The sequence below is a fragment of the Acanthopagrus latus genome, chromosome 9, assembly GCF_904848185.1.
Source record: "Acanthopagrus latus isolate v.2019 chromosome 9, fAcaLat1.1, whole genome shotgun sequence".
Classification (NCBI taxonomy): domain Eukaryota; kingdom Metazoa; phylum Chordata; class Actinopteri; order Spariformes; family Sparidae; genus Acanthopagrus; species Acanthopagrus latus.
Window position 1 is genome coordinate 16,208,818 of NC_051047.1, and position 23,418 is coordinate 16,232,235.

At 40.8% G+C, this 23,418-nt stretch overlaps 1 protein-coding gene and 1 long non-coding RNA gene across 10 annotated transcripts in view; one reads left to right on the forward strand and one right to left on the reverse strand.

Moving 5' to 3' along the window:
- The window catches only part of LOC119025743 (bromodomain adjacent to zinc finger domain protein 2B), a 53,041-nt gene that overhangs the window by 25,536 nt on the left and 4,087 nt on the right, over positions 1-23,418 (forward strand). For 4 of the 9 annotated variants that reach the window (XM_037109661.1, XM_037109652.1, XM_037109653.1 and 1 more), the window contains 31 exons: positions 2,061-2,225; positions 4,398-4,583; positions 5,241-5,372; positions 5,601-5,740; positions 5,859-6,065; positions 6,542-7,117; positions 7,838-7,899; positions 7,990-8,420; positions 8,604-8,900; positions 10,493-10,553; positions 11,656-11,764; positions 11,890-11,991; positions 12,738-12,948; positions 13,455-13,547; positions 13,627-13,688; positions 13,973-14,038; positions 14,938-15,003; positions 15,317-15,361; positions 15,612-15,638; positions 17,147-17,212; positions 17,353-17,493; positions 18,544-18,798; positions 19,556-19,779; positions 20,480-20,554; positions 20,707-20,938; positions 21,024-21,086; positions 21,171-21,315; positions 21,419-22,047; positions 22,260-22,548; positions 22,727-22,882; positions 23,236-23,390. In XM_037109661.1, coding sequence (XP_036965556.1) covers positions 2,063-2,225; positions 4,398-4,583; positions 5,241-5,372; positions 5,601-5,740; positions 5,859-6,065; positions 6,542-7,117; positions 7,838-7,899; positions 7,990-8,420; positions 8,604-8,900; positions 10,493-10,553; positions 11,656-11,764; positions 11,890-11,991; positions 12,738-12,948; positions 13,455-13,547; positions 13,627-13,688; positions 13,973-14,038; positions 14,938-15,003; positions 15,317-15,361; positions 15,612-15,638; positions 17,147-17,212; positions 17,353-17,493; positions 18,544-18,798; positions 19,556-19,779; positions 20,480-20,554; positions 20,707-20,938; positions 21,024-21,086; positions 21,171-21,315; positions 21,419-22,047; positions 22,260-22,548; positions 22,727-22,882; positions 23,236-23,390 — 5,466 coding nt within the window. In that variant the 5' untranslated portion in view covers positions 2,061-2,062. The remainder of the gene's footprint in view (positions 1-2,060; positions 2,226-4,397; positions 4,584-5,240; positions 5,373-5,600; positions 5,741-5,858; positions 6,066-6,541; positions 7,118-7,837; positions 7,900-7,989; positions 8,421-8,603; positions 8,901-10,492; positions 10,554-11,655; positions 11,765-11,889; positions 11,992-12,737; positions 12,949-13,454; positions 13,548-13,626; positions 13,689-13,972; positions 14,039-14,937; positions 15,004-15,316; positions 15,362-15,611; positions 15,639-17,146; positions 17,213-17,352; positions 17,494-18,543; positions 18,799-19,555; positions 19,780-20,479; positions 20,555-20,706; positions 20,939-21,023; positions 21,087-21,170; positions 21,316-21,418; positions 22,048-22,259; positions 22,549-22,726; positions 22,883-23,235; positions 23,391-23,418) is intronic. The other 5 variants (XM_037109656.1, XM_037109655.1, XM_037109658.1 and 2 more) reach the window with 5 other exon arrangements.
- On the reverse strand, positions 9,911-11,355 carry LOC119025747. The gene is made up of 3 exons (XR_005076912.1): positions 11,068-11,355; positions 10,364-10,572; positions 9,911-10,148 (listed from the first exon to the last, which is right to left on the reverse strand). It is a non-coding gene; the product is annotated as an uncharacterized LOC119025747 (long non-coding RNA).

Here is a 23,418-nt window from a genome sequence, read left to right on the forward strand (position 1 = left end):
GTAAATTAACACTGTAATTTTGAGTGTGCAAAATTTATTAGTGACACATTTTACCTTTTTTAATCCTTGACAAAATCTTTGCCACCCTGTTGAATAGATAATGTCATTTGTTCAGATTCATAATTGATACACAGATAAGGTTTTTGAGTTTCATTAGCATACTGGACATCTTAGAATGACAGATGAAGTGTGATGTGGCACGGTTGAAATTATACCCAATGTTTTTTTCATCCTTTTTCCTCAGTGTTGCATTATAAATATGAAAGCACCTTTGTTCTCTGTTCTGCACAAACTCCCACCCGCAGGAAACGGTGGCCTTTCCAGTGAAGCATGGCTGCAGCTTTCATGTCATTTACGTCTCATCAGTGCTGTTCCTGGTGAGGGATGATACTTGATATTCAGAGGGTAGCTTTGTCTCCTCAAATTAATCAGCTGCTCCTGTTTTCTTGTGCAGAGGAGAATCACCAGGGAGATCTAGGACTTGTTGGTGTAATGTACAATACTCTAACAAGGGCAGGCTCTGAGGCAGAATCTGGAAGCGTGTGCTAAAGTTAAAGAGGATTTCAGATGTGGGCTTTTGTGATCAGTCGGATGTGAAGTGGCATAAATAATGGAAAATCCAGGAAATGTGGTGCTGATGAAAAGAGTACAGTAGTACTAGAATCTCTGTGGCCTGATGTGGATGATGGGCAGAACCACAGAGGTTTTAGAGTCATCAGAGAAAATGGTGGAGACAACTATGAAAGCTTTTGTTTATTCATTTGTATGGGCTTTATGTGAAGACGGTGGAAGGATAATTTGTTTCTAAGAGGCTAAAGGTTGCATGCCTTATAAAGGCTGAGTTCTTCATTAGACGATCACAGCTCGCATTGCAACAGTTTTATAGTAAAGATCAGTGAAGGCTTTGATATGACTGAGTTGTCACCAGGGTTTCTGTTCTATAATCTGGTCCATGTGTCGTGGAAGATTTCAATGTGAGATGAAAGGGGAGAAATTCTGGTCAAAAATACTACGGAGCGGTCTCTGACTCTATCACAGACTTGTCGCCGTCACTGTCATTCTGTTTGGTTATACTAATACTCTATAAAAATTGTTTGTCTGATCTCTCTCACTCGTCACTGTTTACTAACAGTCAATCTGAGCACGCACTTTATAAGAGTAAAGGAGCAATGTAACAAATGTAAGACTTTTTTTATTCATGTCATTGCATGGACTAGCCTAGAGCCTACAAATTAATTCAAAAGATATCAGGATTATTTTTTAAATAAACTGATATATGGAAATAATTTCATTTTAACCTGTTTTTATAGAATTTGGATTGTGCTTAGAGATGAATAGATCGTTTGATTATGGCAGACTTCAAAAGATTATGCTGGCAAAAAAACAAAAAACAGTAGCCTGGTTGTCATTAGCATATTTTGTACTGTGCTTTGCTGTATATATATGATTGTGTAGATGAAGTTTATGGGGTCTGTTCTGTGCTGAGACCCATCCTCCATCCAGCTGTTGTGGAAATCCGATTCCATACAGTAGTTTTTGTGTAATATTCCTGACAAACTAACCAACAAACCAATGAAAAAAGCTGACAGACGATCATGAATGGAAAACTTTACCTTATTTTGCCAAGATTATAATCACGTTAATACTTTCATGCTTTACATTTGATGAAACAATGCTTCACGACCCAGTGATTTAATATTAGAATCATATAAACTATAGAACAGTGGAAAATTGTGACTTTGCTAAGAAGTTTTACCAAATGTTTGGCATTTCAATATCATTGATCAGTCATAAGTTGATATCAGCACTAATCATTCCTTCCCAGTACAGTACTTCTCAATGTCAATAAACAGTACCATTGAATTATCAGCCTTATTCAAAGTAATCATAAAGAACATCTTTCACAAAGGTCACCTCACAGTGTTGCTGTGATGGTAATTCAGATGTGTGTCAGTGAGGAATAAAGGCTCAGGGGTGTGTGTGGCATGAGTGGGGTTTCTTTTCTCCCCCTTCTTTTCTTGTCTTGTATCTATTGGTGTTGACCGGATTGTGTTTGACAGATATGGAGTTTGGAGAGCGGCTGGCCTCCCCATCATCAGCCCCGTCCTCCCTTCACATGGCCTCCTCTTCAGCCAGCTCCTCCCCCGCTCCACCCCAGACTCCCTCCACCAAGTGCAGCAGCCCGGCACCAAGCCCTGCAGGCAGCTCCCCTCTCACCACCTGTGGTACGTACACACAAACACATTAGCCATAGAGAAATTGTGAGGCCCACGCTTGTGACATCTCTATGGCTGATATCTCCAAAACAGGGCAACTTCCATCACAACAATCTAGATGGATAAATAGCACTGCAGAACAAGTAAGAGGAAACGTGTGTATTTTTGAATTGGGGTGAACTGTTCCTTTAATGTTCAAGCGTGCAATGCTGCAAAGAGCACAAAACAGCCATAAATTCACAAGCTGTTAATAAATGCAAATGAATGCACCATTCTGAGTGACTTTACAATTAGCCTGCACTTTATAAATACACTTCCACACAAACTTTTGAGAAGAAGAAAATTAAGAAAAGGGAAATCTGTTTCGAAGAAATTTAGTAGAAAACACTGAATTAAAATTGTCCAACAATAAGAGGGCTTTAGACACCTTCTCCCAGTCTTAACATGTTTCCGACAATTTTGATAGGAATGGAAAAGCTGTTGAATTAATGAATGCCGACAATTAAAAAGCTTTGTACGCCCTTGTGGATGTCTTTTGACAACCTTTAGCTCCGGTTTATCCTGTGTGATTTGACACGTCTGTCAGCCTCACAGTGTGCATGCAGCCGCCGACATCCTCTTGTTTTCCTTGAATACTAATTGTGGTCAGAGCCATTATGCATTGAGCAGTGGTGATGCATAAGCTGTCAGATTACCCCTGACCACAAAATAATGTGCAAATTTACATACCGTGGTTTGTGATTATTTTTTTCTCCTCCTTCACGATAAGATGCCCCAAAAAGTACTGTTTTTCTTTGTCATGCTATCACAATGAAGAACACATTAGAGACATTCTCATAAATTATTCATTTTCAGACCCCCACACCAAACGTGCACAGAAAATTCCCAGATAATTTATTTTGGATTGAACGCTAACTGCTGAAAGCGCATAGGCACCTCTGTGGACACATTGCTGTTATGACTATCAAATAAATTGAGTTCTTTTCAAGAGATTTCTTATCCCCCGTGGGAAGAAGAAGAAAGATATGACACGAATGGTGACGGTAACACCCTTTTGAATAGAATCACACTCAAGCTTTCATATTCTTAGTCTTTTCGGTGGCTTTAACACTGTGAGTTTTTCTAAGTTTTATGCAACACCTCACAGTGAATTCAACGTAGTAAGAACAAGTGTCTGATTCCATGTTGATATCTGAGGAAAGGCATGAACTGGCTATTTTAAAGTAATTGGTGAAAGATTCTGCAGCTTCAGTACAGGTACACTTTATAAAACCAAGGCTAAAATCAGCACTCCTAAAGGATAAAGTCAGGGTGGTTTGAGAGTTGCTGGCTCCATTTTCACATCAGTTAAGTCGGCATTATTTCTGACTACAGTTTTTTTGTGGCTTTGTCTAAGCATCGTTTCAGTTAATTATTAGGGGATATGGTTTGGTATGTCAACAGTTAAACACAAACAAATGTAAAGCAGAAAGTACAGATGTTGTTAATGATTTCTCAGTAAATTGCTCAATGAACCGTAGCTAGGGTTACCTGACACGATGAGCAGCTAATTATGTTTCATCATTTCAGTCAGGCAGCATATTATCACAGTGTTTGGCCTGGTTAGCTTTGAATTTATACACAACAAATGTTTGCATTTCTCATTGAAATGAATTATTATATCTTGTTATTAGGACTAGTTTCTCTAATAGAAATAGTTCTGATATGAAACACTGGTTATAGCTGTTGTAAAAGGAAAAGGTCAAGTTGTCCACAGCACAGAGTGCTGATAGCATGTGTCCTTTTCTTCCTCCCTTTTCTATTTCATTTATTCCTTTGCACTGTCATTTATACTACGAGAGTCATTATATTATTCATCAAACAGTGGTTTTACTGTATTTATTTGGTTTGTGCTAATTTTCTAGATATGAGTGGGTGTGCCAGGCCCTGAATCATTCATGATTATCACAATGAAAGGATCCTGGACTACTTCTTTTTCCTACAAAATACAGTCCTCAGCAGTCTTTAATGGTATTAACAATTGATGAGCTGAGAAATTAATTATTTAACCATGATATGATGTTGTGAACTGTACAGGTGCTGTATATGTAAATATAATGTCTATCTATACTGTCTATATCAGCTGATAAATTGATCTATATCAGTAAATTATATTTTAAGACTGTGTCCTTTGTCTTCCAGGCCACTTGCTCCAGATAACAGGGGATGAACGCTTGATTGTGTCTGGAAGCCCTAATGGGTTTCCTTCAGTGAGCCGTCCAGCTTTTGGGCTGTACACATCAAGTTCCGGCCGCCCTGAGTTCGGGGGCCTGGGAAGTCTGGGTTTGTCTGCCTTGGCAGCTCACTCTCAGTTTGGTACATTTCCAGGTAGGTCCAATGTTTTAGTTTCTTTTATTAATAGAGGAGAGTAGGAAAATTTGCTTTTAAGTACTGTGAATTATTTTGTGGTCTTCCTGGCTATCTCTTCAGTGACATGCTGTGTGCTTTTTAAAAGGTCGACAATAGCTATTTCTCATGTCCATGAAATGCAACCAACATGCAGCAGTAAGCGTTACCTTATGTGGTCATTTTTATTCCGATCGTCAAAAATGAAACTTTATTCAATCGGAAATAAGTTCTAATTATTTTGTATCTGATTTACTTTTCCACTAAAAAATGGTATTTTAACAGCATTTTCATGTAAAAAAAATGTTCTCAGTGATACCTGATTGTCTGCCAATTTTATCTGAGTGAGATCATGACACTCAAAGTAGATGGATGTTTTAGAAAGCAGATGCTGTTTCAGAGGAATGCTGCTCTTGAGGAACTGTTGCCACTTTGACATCTCTAGCAAGCTAGCAGCTCTCAATATAAACCGATGAAATCACAGTCTGGGGAATGCACTTGCTATCAATGCAAAACTATATTTTGACCCAAGTGATTAGTGCTCCTATAACATGCTGGCAGATTGGATTCTCTGCATATCTAGATAGTGAGTGGCTATTTATTCCTAACTGAACAGTATCTCTCTCTCTCCCACTCCAGACTGGTGGCGGCCATCTGAGGCACATACCAGGGGAGCAGCAGCCTTCATCCCCCCTCTTATGGGTCTGCATCCTATGTTTGCATCAGCATTCAAGAGCCATGATTCTGCTCACATGCAGTCACGTACCTCAGGTAAAAAAAAAAAAACAAAAAAAAAAAACTACCTCCTGCCTGAGGTTATACGTTGTAGTAGTTTAAAGAGGCTCCACACTGTCATATCACTGCATAATATTATAATACTCATGTTACCATTATTGTCCTCATAATGTATTTGAGTATTGTATATTGCTCTAAACAAATGCACAGTGCTGGTTCCCTTAGGTGTAAAAGTGAATGATAGGAGTGCTGCTTCTCCTACAGGGAACTCTGCTGTGAACAACACTTCATATCAAACAAAAGGAAACACGGAGAAAACTCAAGCCAAGAGTAGTCGTCGTCAAATGAGCAGCCAGGATCTGAGCCAACTGCACCAGAGGACCGTTCAGAAAACAAAAGAAAAGGTTAATACAGCATTTGCTCAAGTACCTCAGTACACCACATGAAAACTAACAGTTGTCCCTGACACCCTTTCTCCTGTTTTCACTTGATTAAGGAATGTGGACTTTTATTTTTATTTAGAAACCCATCAAAAAACCACTTGAGACTTCCAGCATGAGCGGCAGCCAATCAGGATCATTGTCAGACAGCTCCAGTGATGGCGAGGAGAGCAGCAGTGATCCTGATGACATGGAGGAGGAGGACAATGATGAAGATGAGGATGATCAGAGCAATGACAGTGAGGACTCTGATTCAGAAAAAGACAGTCCAGAGAAAAGGAAAGTTGAGGTAAGTGTCTCAGACTTCTGGCATTTGTGTTTAAATGTTCTGTTTGACAAAGACTTATTTAGTTCCTTTGTTTTATTTGATTGATCTGCCTTGATTTTTTTATTGCTTTTTTCCTTTTTTTATATTTTTTACTTTTCATCACCATTTCTTCCTTTTTAGGTTTCTTTGTGTCTCGGTCATTTTGTCTACATTTACTACTTGGTTATATTTTTTTAAATAAGTTCTCTACCTCACTGTGTTTCTGAGTTAAAAGATAGTTTGAATGAATTTTGCAAGGTTTTGTGTCAAAAAAGTGATGCTGTCCCTGTTAGAAACTCAAGTAAAGGCTAGTGGGATTGTCAAAAGCAGCCATACTGGTGGGTGGGAAACTGGATGTGTTTGCCACAGTATCTGACTGAGCTGCCACTGTGAGCATCTCAGTAGGAGCTGACATGACATGCTGTCTTCTCCCCGTTTTTCCTCATCCTCCTACTCAGCGGCTGACACAGAACACTTCTGAGAGTAAAAAGAAGAGACCTTCCTCGGCTGACGGAAACGCAACTCAAGACAGTCACCGTGACATTGTTTCTTTGAGTTCTTCGTACCGCCTCCAGTCCTCGTCTCATCCTGCTGGCCTGCCACAGTCCTCAGCACTGTTCCTCCAGAACTGCAGGACTGCAGAGGAGGACAGCCAGAAGCACATCAGTGTCATCCAAGCCACCGGATTGGCAGCCAGCAACAGTCCCCTAGCGCAGTCCCACAGGGAGGCCTCACCTTTGCCCTTCTCCAACTCACCGAAGCACCTCTCTCATTCATCCTCACCAAAGCATAATCCTGCCTCCTCCTCCCCCAAACCTTTTTCTCTCTGTTGCCCTTCGAAGCCCCCCTCTCTTTGCTCCTCACCCAAGCCTCTCCACCTCTCTTCTTTACCCAAAGCACCAACGCTGTTAGCCTCACAAAAGCCCAGACATAAGCCCAAATTCTTGATGCCCTCTCCAAAGCGCACAGTGCCTCTTGATGGCATGAAGGAGAGCAGTGGATTGCTACACTTGAACAGTTTTAAATTGAACAAGGTGAGTTATATTTGTTATAACCATTACTGCAGTGAGGCTGAATTCTGCCTAAGGGAGAAAAAAAAACATTGACTGTAATGAAGCATAAACGTATTTCTTATCCTCTATTGTCTGATTAATTGTCCTTCAATGTTTCTGTCATGAAATAAATAACAATCTGTGGGGAAAATGAATGCTTATACACTATTATCAGGGCTTTTATTGTACTACATACGAGTCTGACCGCCACATGACTAGACGTGACAGTGTGTTTAGCTCCACTGGGGATGCTTCACAAAATTGACAAGCAATTAGCTCTGTTATGCTTTGGGATGTTTGTTATCAAGAGAGAGAAATTGGCCTCTTTTAAAGGACTCTGTTATTGTCAGTATTTTTAAAAGGAGGGGAATATGTCTATAACAAGAGGGTTTTAATTCATATGATGGTGGTACATTAAATACAGGCTTTTGATTGCCAGAGCATAACAATAGCAACAAATACAAGATGACAGCTAAAGTCGCACGATGGCACTAAGCCAAACAATTTGAAAATATTTTCCACAGCCGCCTTTTTACTTCACTGTTGTTGACAGGCTTGAGTCTGCTCTTCATTGTCTCCGTCTCTTATTACACCTTAAATTCTTTCATTCACGGCCCACAGCAAAGTAACGTGACTGACAGTTTGTGTAATTACTTCCTTTTTTTCTTTGTTTCCCTTTCTTTTTCATTTTTCTACGTGAAGCCCCTCCATTCCAAGGATTCTGTGGAGCAAGTGTTCTCTTTGCGACCCAAGAGTCAGAACTGGTATAAAAGTCACAACATTTCAGCTTCCGTATTGTCTCTGCAACATTTGTCGGATACATTGAGAAATCATTTACCGTCTCTCCCACACAGCAATGACAACAATCCATTCCTGAACCACCACCACCCTAATGGAGTGATCCACACTGCAGTTCAGGATGCACCCTTGGCCCTCATCACTAAACCCCGCAGCCAGAGCAGCGTCTCTGCTAGCAAACCCCTCCATGCAGCTACCAGCCCTCCGTATCCCATGCCTATCAACTTGAGCACTAGCACCAAGGATATTACGCGGAGATCTGCTTCCTCGCTCAAATCTTCTGCCTCATCAGGTGTTGGTCACACACCAAGGAAGAGTCCCAAGAGCCTCTCTAAAAGCACCACATCCCGTCCCCCTGTAGACCTGGTCCGGAGCAGTGAGTCTGATATCCACAGCAGCAAAGACTCAGACGACTCTTTAGGAGATGACTATGATGATGATGATGGAGATGACATTGAAGATGAAGATTCTGGCAGCAGCCTTTCAGGTTAGATTTAACAGGCCTTTCCTTACTTGAATAATGAATTGCCATTCATCACATGTGACTTCAGATATAAGCTGCTAAATGAGACTTCTAGAAATTAGCAGCCCTCTGTACTGTATGGTTTGGTTGTGAGAAGAATGCTAATTAGGATATCATTTCTCTCTATCATGCTGGAATCCCCTGCAGAGTCAGAGAGCAATCTGGAGAGCGACTCTGATGGCTCAGAGGATGATACGAAAGAGCGGGGTGAGACCGAAGCAGATAGTGACACAGAGAGGACTCCTCAGATGCTCGCTAAAACGTCCCTGTCCACTCACAAGGCCTCCAAGAAAGTCTCGGGCAACTGCTCCCTGCTTAACCTGCAGATCATCAAGCCTCCTAGTTTACCGAGTGGCCTGCTCAATGCCACTGCAGTGACCAGCTTAGGAGCGATGAGTAATCACAGCTCCATCTCGCCATCTTTCTCATTTGCCACATTGCCAGGTAACAAATCTGTGTTTGTCAACTGTGATCATTGTCAACTTAAAGCTTTCAGGAAAGTGTTACTAAGATGATAAAGCAGAATCATGACCTAAGCCCCCCGTTTACTTAGTAGTCCAGGCTTTTTTTTGTCCTCCCACCTTTCTTTGGAAAAGGATGCATAATTTTCCAATATGAAAACGTGGTTTCTCATTTCTCAGTAGTTCCAATTACAATGAGCTCTGTGGAAGAAATTGGTTGCGTCATTGTTTTGATAGTCCCCAGCAGCATTTGCTTTAATAACCCAGGCAGATGCTTTATACATCGGATACCGAATGAGTCACGGAGCATATTGTGTTACTAACAGAGCCAGATTCTGACTTGACATAATGGGAAAGTATTAATTTCTTGTTCCATTAAGTCCTACTATGGAGTAATAGAAGAATCGTGTCACAGCTGTTGTCATCAATTACTCCTGATGATCTTAAAGAAACATGTTTACATTTATACAATTAGGAACTTTGATGGTTTATTTTACACTAACAGGCGTGTTGCTGTACAAGCTCTCGTGTTTTCTTCTTCTCTTTTGTGTCAAAAGATCTGAATATTTGTTTAGTATTTTATGTGAATGTCCATGCCTATAGGGTATTGCTGAGCCTAAAATGAGCTAACCTACTGTGTTCTACTACAAAACAAATAACACTCACCCTGGTTGTATGGTTATTAAAAGGAACTATGTGAAGCATTAACTGTACATGTATTAATTGCTTTGTTTTGATGATATGGGAATGGATTTAAACAGCAATGACAGTAGAAAGAGGTCGTTCTGGCAACCAGGAAAACTGTCACAATCTGCTGTATCAGCATCGCGCTGCTGGCGGTTCCTTTTACAAACCGACAAACAGAAAAACACGGGAACAACCAGAAAATTCAACTCCTTTCTGGCCAGATGGGAGCAGGGGAAAACTAGGGTTAACACCAGGGCATTCAATTCAGACTAACACTAACAGAGTATCTTTATTTATGACGCGCCTCTCACGATCCTGTTAGTACTGTCGAATTATCACCACCAAAGAAGTGGCTCAGCTTGTTCAGTTAAACACAAACAATTTGGATGCTTTCCTGGGACGTCACCGCATCCCACTTGGAGGCAGGCGGGCCCAGCTTAACCCTACTCAAGAGCAGGAACATCTTGGGTGCGGCTGGGCGTGGCCAAGCTCAACTCAGCCAGTAAAACTGGTGATGGTTTGGTTTGACAAGGTGCATCCAAAACTGCTGGTGGAAAAATGACAGAGTGTGAGAGCATGTGTGTGAACAACGTCATGCTGCCCGCTGTTCACCCAACTGCCATCAGTGTGATTAATTACAAGGATTTCTGAAAATTTCACATAGTAACGTTTTAAGTGAAGTCATACAGAGTACATTTTTCCATACTTATGTAAAACAGTTATACACAATAAATGGATATGTCTGAGGATATCAAACACCTTAGTTGGGGGTTTTGCTGTCCTCCTTATTTTGTCTCGGGGCTGTATCTGTAAATATGGCAGGTCTGCTGTTCTCTTAGGTCCCATATGAGGTGCCTAAAGTGCTGAGTCATTTCTCTTGTTTTCCAGGATCAGGAAAGAGGAGGAGAGTAACAGACGAGAGAGCTCTGCGGTTGCCTCTTGACTTTGGGTGAGATATCGTGCATGCACTGTATATTAAGACAAACACAACATTTTTATGGACTTACCGTGTGTTCCATTTGTTCTTCCTGTTACACTTCCTGCATTGTTTGTGTTTATGCAACTGGTGTTATGGTGAAATGTCAAGTCACTGAAGGCTGACAAGTGACCTATTGTAAAAGGTCATCTGCAGTCATCTTTACTTTGTGGAGCAGTGTAGGACACATGATCTCCCATGGCAAATGTTATATCTCTGTGTTTGCCACATCAAACAGAAATGTGTTTTAGAGAGGTGTCAGTGTTGAAAACACTTCACCCAATAAGAAACAATGATACAAAACAGTCTAGTCTCTCAGCAATTAGTTAGAAAATGTGTGAATATGTGTGAAATTGGGAAAGAATCAGACAATGCTCTCAGGGTAAATACTGTAAATATTATAAGAAAACACTGCTAGAGTTGTTGATTTGAGGACAGTGGTGTCTTGATCAGCAGCTATATAGAAGTAGACCACAAAAAAACTTACCAGCCTTCCTTTCAGGGGCCTGAAAATCCCCCATCTTAAGCAGTAAGTCACAGTGGGCAGGAAATGAATTGAGGCCCAGCAGTTCAGCATCAAGGGGTTAATTGCACCCAGCCTGCAACACAGACATGCAACATTAGCAGCTCCCTGCCCACAAATTCTGCAGCCTCGGATCAGAGCGCCTTTCATCTCCTGGGGATGTTTTTCATCAGGAGGTTCACAGGAAACAGAGGCCACAAGCCCATATTTCAGCCCCCTGCTCTGTCTGGAGGAGCTACAAGCCTACTTGTCTTTTCTGTAAGTCATGGCTGCTCTCCAGCGGAGCTCATGGGAACTGAGGGGTTGCCCCATTTGGCACATGGCCATTGAGGAGTGTGAGTGCTGAAAGGGTCAGAGGACAACAAGGCCACAGACATAAATTTTGACTGGTTTCCTGTTGTGATTCATAGGATAATGTGTATCTGTCCCAATATTGGTGTTAGAAACATTCAGGATATAACATATATACATTAATGATGAGTGAAAACAGCACAGTGCCGTGGTAATGATATTGTACATGTGTTAACTATGTATGTACTAATTTCTTCTCAGCTGGCAGAGAGAGACCCGAATCAGGAATGTGGCAGGTCGCCTACAAGGAGAGGTAGCTTACTTTGCTCCATGTGGGAAGAAGCTGCGTCAATATCCAGATGTAATGAAGGTAAATCACTGCATCAGTATAGCATTATATAATTGCCCTTGTGGGGGGTGGGGGGATGATTGACTAGTTAATATGGCTGAAAGTTTCACTGCTTTAATTAATACACATTATTCTTTTGTCTGCAGTATTTACTCCGCAATGGAATAACTCAAATCTCACGGGATAACTTCAGCTTCAGTACAAAAATTAAAGTTGGGGACTTCTATGAAGCCAGAGACGGACCGGAGGTAACTGTCTACTTGTTTTTGTGTTTTGTCTGACCTCTAGTTCATACTTGAAGGACTAATTCTGCAAAAACATGGCGTTAAATAAACCTTTGCGATGCATTGCAATAAAAATGCTCTAATAGACATTAAAAAGCCTCCATCTGTGTATCTTTTGTCTGAGAGATAATTCAGTTACACTCGCATTGTAGTTGAGACCAAAGCATATCAATTTGACTCAAATTTTCATATGTATGCTCCTGTTCAGGTTCATAATTTTATTTTGAGTTACTACTAGAATAGATATACATGCTTTAATGCTCAAAAAACTCATCTGTTTTCAAATACTGTCCAGTGCTGCAGCACCGTATTACCTCTCTGTCTGAAACAATGTTTTAGTTCTTGCCTCTAACCCTCCTGAATACCTAGTCTTTAATGTAATATTCATATGTGTGACATGATGTGACGTGATGTAGTGTGATGTCACAAAGTCCCATTATTAAAGTCGGGGCTACTGATGAGGCAATTCAAGAGCAGTGTTGATCTTTTTGACTTTCAAGATCTTTTACATGCATAGGAATCTAAATGAAACACTGAAGGAAAGGGGGAAAAAAGCATCATGTCTCCTTTTAGATTGAATCATATTTTCAATACATTGTTAATGTAGGAAAAGTACTGTGTTTTAAACCTCTAAAGATGTTGCCATAGGTAGTTACTCAAGTTTTGTTCTTGTTTTAAATGTGTCTTTTTTGCTTCCAACAATAATCCAGGGTTTACAGTGGTTCTTGTTGGCAGAGGAGGAGATCACTCCCAGTATCATAGCAATGGACGGGAGGCGCAGCCGCTGCACAAAGTCCGAGAACCAGTCGATCGGCGAACCCTCCAGGGCCAGACAGTGGAAGTCTCATCCTCTTAATATCGGTGAAAATAACTTCCCAGATGTCAGTGATGCCAAGCTGCTACGCAAACTAGAGGCTCAAGGTCAGTTTGCATCTTAGAAAACTGTCAGTGGCATCTGTTCAGGAGAAAATCAACCATTAAGTAGAAGTTATTTTCACATAGGGGTTTGGTGCATTTATCTTTTTTGGAAGGTTAATTGGCCAACTGTAGCTAAAGTCATATCACTTCTTGATACTCTATATACATATAGTAGTAAAACATGTCATAGGAGTCAGCAGTGTTTATTTCTTAATGGTCTGTTTGCCATTATTACGCATAAAAACTTTAGTTTGCTGCAAGAACCTGCTAGTCAGTTTTTTATTACATATATATATATTTTTTTATATTTTTGGCCTTTATATGGCTTTATTGACAGAACAGTTTAGGAGATGACATGAAACAGGAGAGGCGGAGTGACACTGCAGCGAGGACAGAGCCTCTGTACATGGAACACCCGCTTTACCAACTGAGCAACATGGCGCTCCTTCATTAAATTTCTTAACTCAAAAGTATCTGTGATTTCGGTAACACATTTCATCATGTTGCAGAAATAGCTCGACAGGCGGCTCAGATCAAAATGATGAGAAAACTGGAGAAGCAGGCCATGGCGCAAGCAGCCAAGGAGGCAAAGAAGCAACAAGGTAAACAGCTGCTGTCTAGTCAGAATCTAACACTACATCATAATGTTGTGTTCAAGCCTAATTTGTTTGTGTCTTCCAGCAATGATGGCTGCAGAGGAGAGGAGGAAGAAGAGGGAGCAGATGAAGATTCTTAAACAGCAAGTAAGGATTTTTCTTTGTCTGCATTGTTTAATTTTCATTGCATAACCGTCTGCAGCTGCTCTGTTCATATCCGGTTTGTGCCTCAAGGTGAGGTGAAAAGGTTTTAAGCACTCTTGAATTGCTTTTGAAATCCTTAAAGGAAGTTGCCATCCTTCAAAATGGCACACCTTCCTCATCTGCATAGACCTACTGTGCTTCACCCTGCTCCCCCCTCCCCCCGCCACTCTATAACATGCATGACTTAACAGTTAATTCATTTGATCTTGCCCTCATCCTTTTACCAGGAGAAGATCAAGCGCATTCAGCAAATTCGTATGGAGAAAGAACTCCGTGCACAGCAAATTCTCGAGGTTCGTCCTGAAAGTTATTGCAGAAACATTCTAAAACACTTCCTTTCTGCTGTTGATAGGATTTTTTAAAAAACCCAACCAAAGGCTATTCCTAAATTATGTGCTCCTGCTTTTCGTCACATCTAGTGAGTACATGTGACTAATGCTTAATTGGTTTTTTGCAAAAGTGCCATTGAATATGAAAATCTCCTCAGACCGTGATGGAGCTTAATACAAAATACAGTATTTCATTAAGTAAGAGGTGGCCCAGAGTTTACCGTGGCTAGGTGAAATACCTATTTTGCATTTGCTCACTAATAGAAGCTGTGAAGTATTTTAGCTTTTATAAATCAAATTTCAGCTGACACGCTTGGCAAGCAGCTCTTAAAAGGATTTTGTTGGGGCTATAATTACTGATAGAAATTTTACTTAATTTATTCTTGCTGCCTGCTGGTGTTTCATAATAACTGCAGCCAATTTGTCTTTCAGTGTTAATGGGAGGAAATAATCGTCTCATTGCTCAAGATTTCAGTGTGTTAGACTTGTTGTTATCAGTCAGCAACCAGCTCTATTTAACTTTCTGTGGAATATTTTTTATTGACGGCATTAACACTCAAACAGACTGAGGGAAAAAAAACAATCTTGCAAGCTTATACATAATATTAAGTACTGTACAAGGCTTAATTGATATCTCTTTTATGAACCAGATTAATATGTTTTTTATAATTTCAAGATACTTTTCATTTTATTTTTTTAATTAAGTCAGTTATCTCGGCTAATTCTCATTCATCAGAATTTGATGCTTCAATCAAATTTCTATTCATTCAAATCTTCCCTGTGGTGTATGTGCTATATGTGTTTAAAAAGAGTCTGTCAGTTGTGGCTGTTGCATGACCTTGACACCTGTTTTGCATGTACAGGCGAAGAGAAAAAAGAAGGAGGAAGCAGCCAGTGCAAAAATATTGGAGGCTGAGAAGCGAAACAAGGTGAGAAAGATGACAATTAGGAGCAAAACTGTGATTGTAATCTGTTCCTTCTCATCTTAAACTGATTGAGGGCAGCCTGCTTGCTTGTTCAACTGCCTCAAATGCCCCTCTTTGCCCCTGCGTGTCTGTTAAAGAGAGGTTAGATCTACTCCAGATCAATAGTTTTCACATTAATTAAACCAGTGACCACTGGAAATTTAGCATGATGTTCATAATGAGAAGGCCAGACATTCATGTGTATCTGTGTGTACTGTGAGTGCTTTGGTTTCTAAAAGCGTTGATTCTTTTTTTTCTTTTTTCTTTTTTTTTAAAGGAGAAAGAGTTGCGAAGACTGCAGTCTGTAATACTGAAGCACCAGGTAGGCATTTTGTCCATGTCCACATTATAACAAATCCAATCTTACTTGTGCTTGAGCTGATGTCTTAGAGATGGTCTCTAACTAATGATCATGATCATTATTTTGCATAATATATTGTATCAAATTACGCTTTGGGATTCCCGGGTGTATTTTTTTTATTTCAGCTCACTATTGGTATGATTTTTTTTCGTGCATCGTTTTTCTTGTGTGATCTTCTATTTCTTAATACTTTGCCAACTCTTTCTCCCAGGAGTTGGAGAGACATAGACTAGATATGGTATGGGTATGTTTGTTTCTGTACATTTAACTGCATATTGTGAACGTGTTGTGATAAATGGTTGCCATAGTATTGCGTAAAGTGTAGCGTTGGCTGCAGTCATACTACATCCTTTCGCATGGCTTTTCCAGAACAGTGCACTGCATACATCTGCGCTATTTGTCTTTCTCAGAAAACACATCCATTACATACCTGATATGATCGGAAAAAAATGCCTTAGCTCCGTAACAGGATGCACTCCCACTCTCATAGCTTGAAAGAGCAGTGTTTTTGTTTTGGATTGATTAAATTTAGATACTCAAAATCCTCTTACTTTGCAGCATGTGAGCCAACTTTGTAATCCATTCTATCACCTGACAAAAGTCAATATTCAGTTTGTGTTCTTGCCAGTGATTTTCAGCACTGAGTCAATGGAAACAAAATATTCTACTCAATAGGTTTTTTACTCATTGAAACTTGAATGTTTTTTTTTTTATCAAAGTTGTTCATCTTCATTATTATTTACACTTAATATGTCATGGCGGTTAGGCTTACAAAGATAGTATATGTTGAGTACATTGTTTGGTTTTTGCAATAAATAAAGTAATCTTAAATTGTATGGAAAGGGTCCTAAAAAAGGTTTTATTAAATTTAATTTCAGGATTCCTGCATGTATCAAGGACATCAAATACCAACATTTGGGGTTTGTAAAGAATCCCGAAAAGTGAGAAATAAAGAAAACCCAGGCAGAGGGCTGCAGGGTCTCTGCAGTTACGAGACGCTAGCATGCCTTTTCTCCCCATTCCAGTCTCCCTTTCTGTCTGTTTCTATCTTGTTTCGTCTTTTGCATCATTTCGTCTTACTCACTCTGCTGTGTGTGATATGCACCAATGGATTCAAATCAGTTTTGTTGGGAAGTTGGCCTACAATAATGCAAAATAAGTATAAATGATAGTTCCCCTCAGATACATTAAAGCTAAATTAACAAGCCTGTCCTGAGAATTTAAGGACTAGAAATTACAGATATTTGTGTCCGAATGTAGGGTGTGACTGAAAAACCCACAATGATTATTGAGGATTTATCTTTTGTTACATCACACCTCTGCTTGATCCGGTTCCATAAGACATTGTTCATTAATAGTTCAAAAATTCTGTGCTTTGCTTGCCCCTGTAACATTTAGTATTTGCTGCTATTAATAGTTCTAAAACTCTTGGCCTGTACTTTTCAGTCTGCAACTTGCCGACATGCTCAGATTAATAATCGCTGTCTCTAACTTTAAGCTTATGCTTTGTGTATGCATCACTATCTGCAATAAAGCTTTTTGTCGTTTGTCATTGTGTTCCATTTGGTTCAATGTCTTTACACCTTAACTTTTGTACAATGTGCAACATTTTCATTGTGCAATGATTGCAATCAGTTTCCTCTTTGATAATGCATGTCTTGGGGGTCATCCTGTGTATTGCACTTCTGAGCTCTTTTCTCTTCAAACTGTGAATGGAATAAAAACTGTGTGTCTGTACTCTGCCAGGAGAGGGAGAGACGCAGGCAGCACATGATGCTCATGAAGGCTGTGGAGGCCCGTAAGAAGGCAGAGGTGCGTAACAACTGATTTGCCCATATGTTCCTGTTCAGATCATTCCCGCTCCTGTGTTCAACTACATTGTTTTGATATGTTTTTATATGCAGTAATTTAAGGTGAAAGTGCTTCAGTCTGTACATTTGCTTTGACTGTAGGAGAAAGAGCGTCTGAAGAAAGAGAAGAAGGATGAGAAACGGTTAAACAAGGAGAGGAAACTGGAGCTCAGACGACTAGAACTGGAAAAAGCGAGGGAGCTGAAGAAGCCAAATGAAGACATGTGTTTAGCAGATCACAAGGTAGTCACACACTGCGGAGCTGCTGGTAATAATGAGAGTCCATGTATGTCGCCATGGATGGGCTCCATCTGTGGAGAAAATATGTGTGTGAAAAGATTGGATTTTCCACCAGCACAGGGTTTTGGTTTTTTCTTCCAACATGAAAAATCTATCAGTATAATCACTGTAGGAGCCATAGGTGCGAAGATTAGAAATGCTTTTGACACATTTATGGTTTCATTGTTTCACTATCAGGTCAACCAAAATAGATGCACAATATCACTGAAAGCATCTGGAATTGATTAAAAAGAAAGCAGGTGTTGGTCAAAATACTGCCACCAAGTGGCTAACACAAAGCACAGTATTACTGATCATTCTGGGCTTCATTCATGACAGGATTTGTCAAACAAAATAGTCTGAAATGAGTAACAGTAGTACCATAAGAAACACTGGCAGGTATTATATATAAGTCTGTCTTTAAAATAATCTTGAACACTTCTTTCACACAGTTTTCTGTAACACTAAAAAAAGACTTAAAAGTATTACGAATTACAAAAATGTTGCCTGAGCCGTGTACAGCCCAAATTAAATCGCTTGCTTTGTTTAATTGTACAACAGCTTACAACAACAATTGAAAAAGCTTTGCATAAGAGAGGAAGGCATTAAGAAAATCTATAACAGAAACAGACATACAAAGGTTTTTAAAGAGTCAAACAAAATTCAATACAAAATGCAGTGGAAGATAGGAGACTTAAGCCCGATTGTAAAAGTTTTCTGGTTGTTGGTTCCAGGTATGTGGAGCACATACAGCAGACTGAGTGCTGGTTCTCCATGTTTAGTTTCAGACTCTGCGGACAGTAAGCAGACCGGCCCCAGACCATCTGAGAGGTCTAGACTGTTCATAACAGAGCTGTAGATCAGAAATATATGTTACATGTACAAGTCCTTTTTTAATTCTAGATGAGTTATCAAGGTTGATAAGAGGCCCATATGGACTGAGAGTAGGTACAACTTTTAAGTGACAGAAATTATGTAATTTGTTTTCAAAATCTTGTTTGTATTTCTCATCAGCCACTTCCAGAGTTATCTCGGATCCCCGGTCTGGTCTTACCAGGAAGTACCTTCTCCGACTGCCTGATGGTGCTGCAGTTTCTCCGCAGCTTTGGGAAGGTCCTGAGGTTAGACATAAATCCAAGCATGCTCAACTTGAGTGACCTTCAAGAGGGGTTGCTCAACATTGGGGACAATATGGGCAAGCTGCAGGACCTGCTGGTGAGCCTGCTCTCTTCGGCTGTGTGTGATCCTGGTTTACCTGCTGGACATAAGGTGAGAGACTTTCAATACACTTAACAGCTTGTAGGGTTGTTGAAGTGTAAATGGTTCCTGTGCTGTAATTAACATGTTTTTATGCACAGAATGCATACAAATCAAGCACATGCCTGCTACTATTTGCCTATAAAACATATAGATTCAGACATAAACTATTGTGTTACAAAAGAAACACTTGGGGGGGGAAATCACCCTCTAAATCAATGCACTTAAAATACAAAAGAGAGTAATCTGACAAAGTAATGTTTTATCACCTGCCAAAACATATTTGAAAAAAGGAAATGGTAATGACAAGAAGGAGGAGAAATTGAAAGTGGCTAACTTGCCTCTTTGGTCTTCTATATAAATATGCATTTTAAACAAATATATTTATTCAGTCTCCAAAGCCATGTGTCCATGCTGTGTTTATTGTATGTGGCTTTACATCACTGCATCTCCTCATATTGAGAGACTGTCTCAGACTGTGTGTGCATTAAGTGAGATGTGCTTACCCGGACAAGATATTGTCAAGGAAGACGTAGATGTTTCATCACAAAATCAGCACATCCTCCATGTAACCCAGACACATCCCAGGGGGTCACTTAAGCGCTTAACATTGCTTACTTTACCGAACAGAGTTAATTGCTCACAAGGACTCCCATTGCACTCTCATGGGCTATTCACTTGTGCTCTGCTCTCATGGGTCACAGTATATAAAAAGAGATTCTGGTTTTAAGTCTGACTAAACTCCATTTTTAAAACGCATTTCTCTCAGACTAAGACCGCCTTGGGGGACCACCTGACTAATGTGGGGATCAACCGGGACAACGTGTCTGAGATCCTGCATATCTACATGCATAGTCACTGTGAGCAGACAGAGCTGGCTACTCTGGCCATCAGCCTCAGGACCAAGGCTTTTCAGGCCCACAGCCCATCACAGAAGGCCTCCATATTGGCCTTCCTGGTTAATGAGCTCTGCTGTAGTAAGGCTGTGATCAGGTGAGAGTCCTAGACTGTTGATAGTAAACCAAACTACCGCTGAAATAAATCCTTTTTTGTCATTTTGGTTCTTTGATATGTTTGTTTTAGAAAGAAATCTGGCCTGTGAAAATCCTACTTGTTAATTATTCTTATTTGAAAAGGGACAATGTACATTAACAGATGTTAGTTGAGGGGCTGGCTTTCATCAGAAGTCCCCTTGGCTGATGTTGTTAGGCTTCCTAGAAAAATAAACAACAATACAATTGGTACAGTAGTTGAAAAATGCTCCATTGTGATAAAAAGCAGAAAAAAATGCAGTAGCAGATGACACAAGTACAATATGAGAACAGTCATGCAAGTAGAATAGAATCAGTTGTGACATTATTGGTCCTCAACAAGAAATCCCTCTTGTGTCTGAAGCCAACAAGTTAATCTCTGTGCCTTACAGTGGAAAGTATGATCTTGTTTTATTCATGTAGGCTTCAATTTTAATGAAATAACAGAAGTATCAAAAGGAATCCGACAAACCGCAGTCTGATGGACAGTTTCACAAGGTTGCATCAAACCACGTGTCATCAATTTTTCATTAGTGCTGGAAACACTTTGAAACACATCTGGTGCACACTGCAGAATGCTGCAAACGCATCATGCCCTTTTATATTATACATAAAGGTCACAGTAACAGTCAGGTGATTCAATATCATCTAATACTTTGCAGTGAGATCGACAAAAACATCGATCACATGACGAACTTGCGGAAGGACAAGTGGGTTGTTGAGGGAAAGCTTCGCAAGTGAGTACATATGTATCATGTAATTGTTTATTAGCAGAGCTTGTGCTTCCTATTGAACTTCTTGTGTTACTGAACGAATGATGAAACAGTCCGGATTTTGTCTGAAGTGCACATGTTCTCGACAAGCTGACAGTCAATTTTTGTCTTCAAAGACTGAGGAGCATCCACGCCAAGAAGACAGGGAAGAGAGACAGCAGTGTAGGGGGAGAGGACATCAACACGTCTGTTAACCCCACAGCCAGCAGGAACAAATGCAAGAGAAAAGATGGTGACAGTGAGGAGGAAGACGACGACGACGACGACAGCGAGGATGACGACGACGATGAGGAAGAGGAGGAATCTGTGGGAAAGAAGGGGAAGAAAGCAGAAATAATTGAAGAGGAGGTCAGTGACAGATGCCAGCGACTAACTCAGTGTTTGATAAAGTTAATGTCATCTGTCCTCACACTAATGAGATCTTTTCATCCAGGACGACAATGTACACTCAGCCAGCATGGAGGAGCTGGAGAAACAGATAGAGAAAACACACAAGGTAAATTAAACCCTCTGAGATCCTTTTTTCCTCTCAGGATCAGCCCATGATTGAATTTATTAGCTGTACTTTCTGTCTCTTTAGCAACAGAGTCAGATCAGACAGAAGTTATTTGACTCGTCACAGTCACTGCGCTCCATGACGATCGGACAGGACCGCTACAAGAGACGTTACTGGGTCCTCCCACAATGTGGTGGCATCTTTGTGGAAGGCATGGAGAGTGTTGAAGGTGCAAAACAAAACTAATCGCTCAGATTTTATGTACAGAACAGAAATTTGATTTTTATGTGTCTTTTCTGAGATGATATTTATTTTTTTTAATGCTTTTTCAGGCTATGAAGAGGCGGAGAAAGAAAAGAAAAGACCAAGGACTGCTCAGGTGATCAGAGTAAAAGAAGAGCAGCCAGAAGAAACAAAAAAGTTGGGTACAGATGGTGATGCAACCAGGACAGAGAGCCAGCAAGACCAAGACAGCCTCAATCTCTTCCTCCAAAAGCCCGGCTCCTTCTCTAAGCTCAGCAAACTCCTCAAAGTGGCCAAAATGGCTCAAGATTCAGACATCAATTCTCACAACAGTCTTTCTGCTAAAGTCCCCACTACTGCATCTTATCCCTCATATCCCACCTCTCAGACAGCCACCTCTCAGCCAGGACTGATGGATAAAACAGATACTTCACCATTCAAAAGCAACCCCTGGATAACCAGCAGCCCTCAGTCGATCCTTCATGAGGACCAGCTCTCAAAGGTACTGACGGAAAAGAGCAACCAGTGGTTTAGCCTGTTTCCTCGCTCTCCTTGCGACGAGGACTCAGTCACCTCCGGCTCCAGCCCTCCAGCCTCGTCCTCTCCTCTGCAGACCATCAGCACCAAATCCCCCTCCTCGCTCTCCCCTAATCCCTCAGCTGCATCCAGCTCCGGCGCTCCTGCTGGAATCAATAACATGCAATCGTCTGTCCTTCAGGTTGGTGGATAACAAAAATTCTATCTTCCATCTCAATCACAGTTATTTCAGATCAAACTGTGCTTTGACTTGTGTTGCAAGTATTAGTCCATATTACAAGATTGTTACAAGTGAATGAGAAACTCTAAAAATTGTTGTAAGAGAGTGTTACATATTATGCATTTCAAAGTGAAATTAAATGGTTTTTAAAGTATCTGTATCTCCCCCCTCAGCAAGTGAAGTCTGGCGTTCATCAGAGCAGCCTGACACTGTGTGACATGTCCAGCATTGCAACAAGTCTCAGCCTGCCCTTCTCCGGTACTTCCATACCCCCTGTGCTGAATCTGGCCTCCCAGCATGCAGAGGGTAATGGGAACAGGGTCTTCTTCCTGGCAAATAACAACTCTGTCATCAAGAGTGAGACCCCAGAGCCCCCGACTGACAAGCCTCCTCGTGCCTCATTCCCTGCTGCGGAGGTGGCCAATACCCAGGACTGCCCCAGTCCTCAGCCTATCCCCGAGGGTAAGGATGGCTCATCGCCAAGATGCACAAATTAAATATGCTGCATTAAAGACATTAACTGCACAGACAGAAGTGAAATACATGCTGTGATGGCTATCAGTGAGTTATACAACTTCTCTCATTGTTATGAATTAAACAATTATGTGACAATAGTTCTTGTGCATGTTCGTGTTGGCAGAGATGCTGCGTGGCTGGTGGATGGTGTCAGACATGGAGGAACTGCGCCGTCTGGTCAAGGCCCTAAATAGCCGAGGCATCAGAGAGAAGGTCCTGCAGAAACAGATCCAAAAACATATGGAGTTCATGACCCAACTCTGCGCCAACAGCAAAGATGGTTAGTCCACATTTTTTCTGCTCTTTTTAAGTCAATAGTCATGAAGTGATATAACGGTATTGTCACATTAAAGGCACATATTAAATTGTGCGTATTTACAGGTTCATATCTTGTATTTTGTGTGTTTCCTGGAAAATGTTTACAAGCTTTAAATAGCTTTATGTTCTCATACTGTCCATTGCAGCAGCACCTCGATTCATCCCGTCTTAACGCTCTGTCGTGTTGCCTGTCTTTTTACGCCCCCCTCATGCAAAGCCTTGTTGGAGCTGATTGTTCAGCTGTCACAGGCCTTAGCGGGCAGCAACAAATGTTTTATTAGTTAGCATAATCTTTGTATGTGTCGGTGCTCACAGCGATTGATGTGGCAGAGCTGCAGAAGCAGGAGGTGAGTGCAGAGACGGTGGAGAGCTGGTGCGTTGAGGAGCAGGCCATGGAGGTGGACATCAGCCTGCTGCAGCAGGTCGAGAATCTGGAGAGGAGAGTCATCTCAGCTGGTCTGCAGGTCAAGGTAGAGTTAAATCACTCATCTATGCATG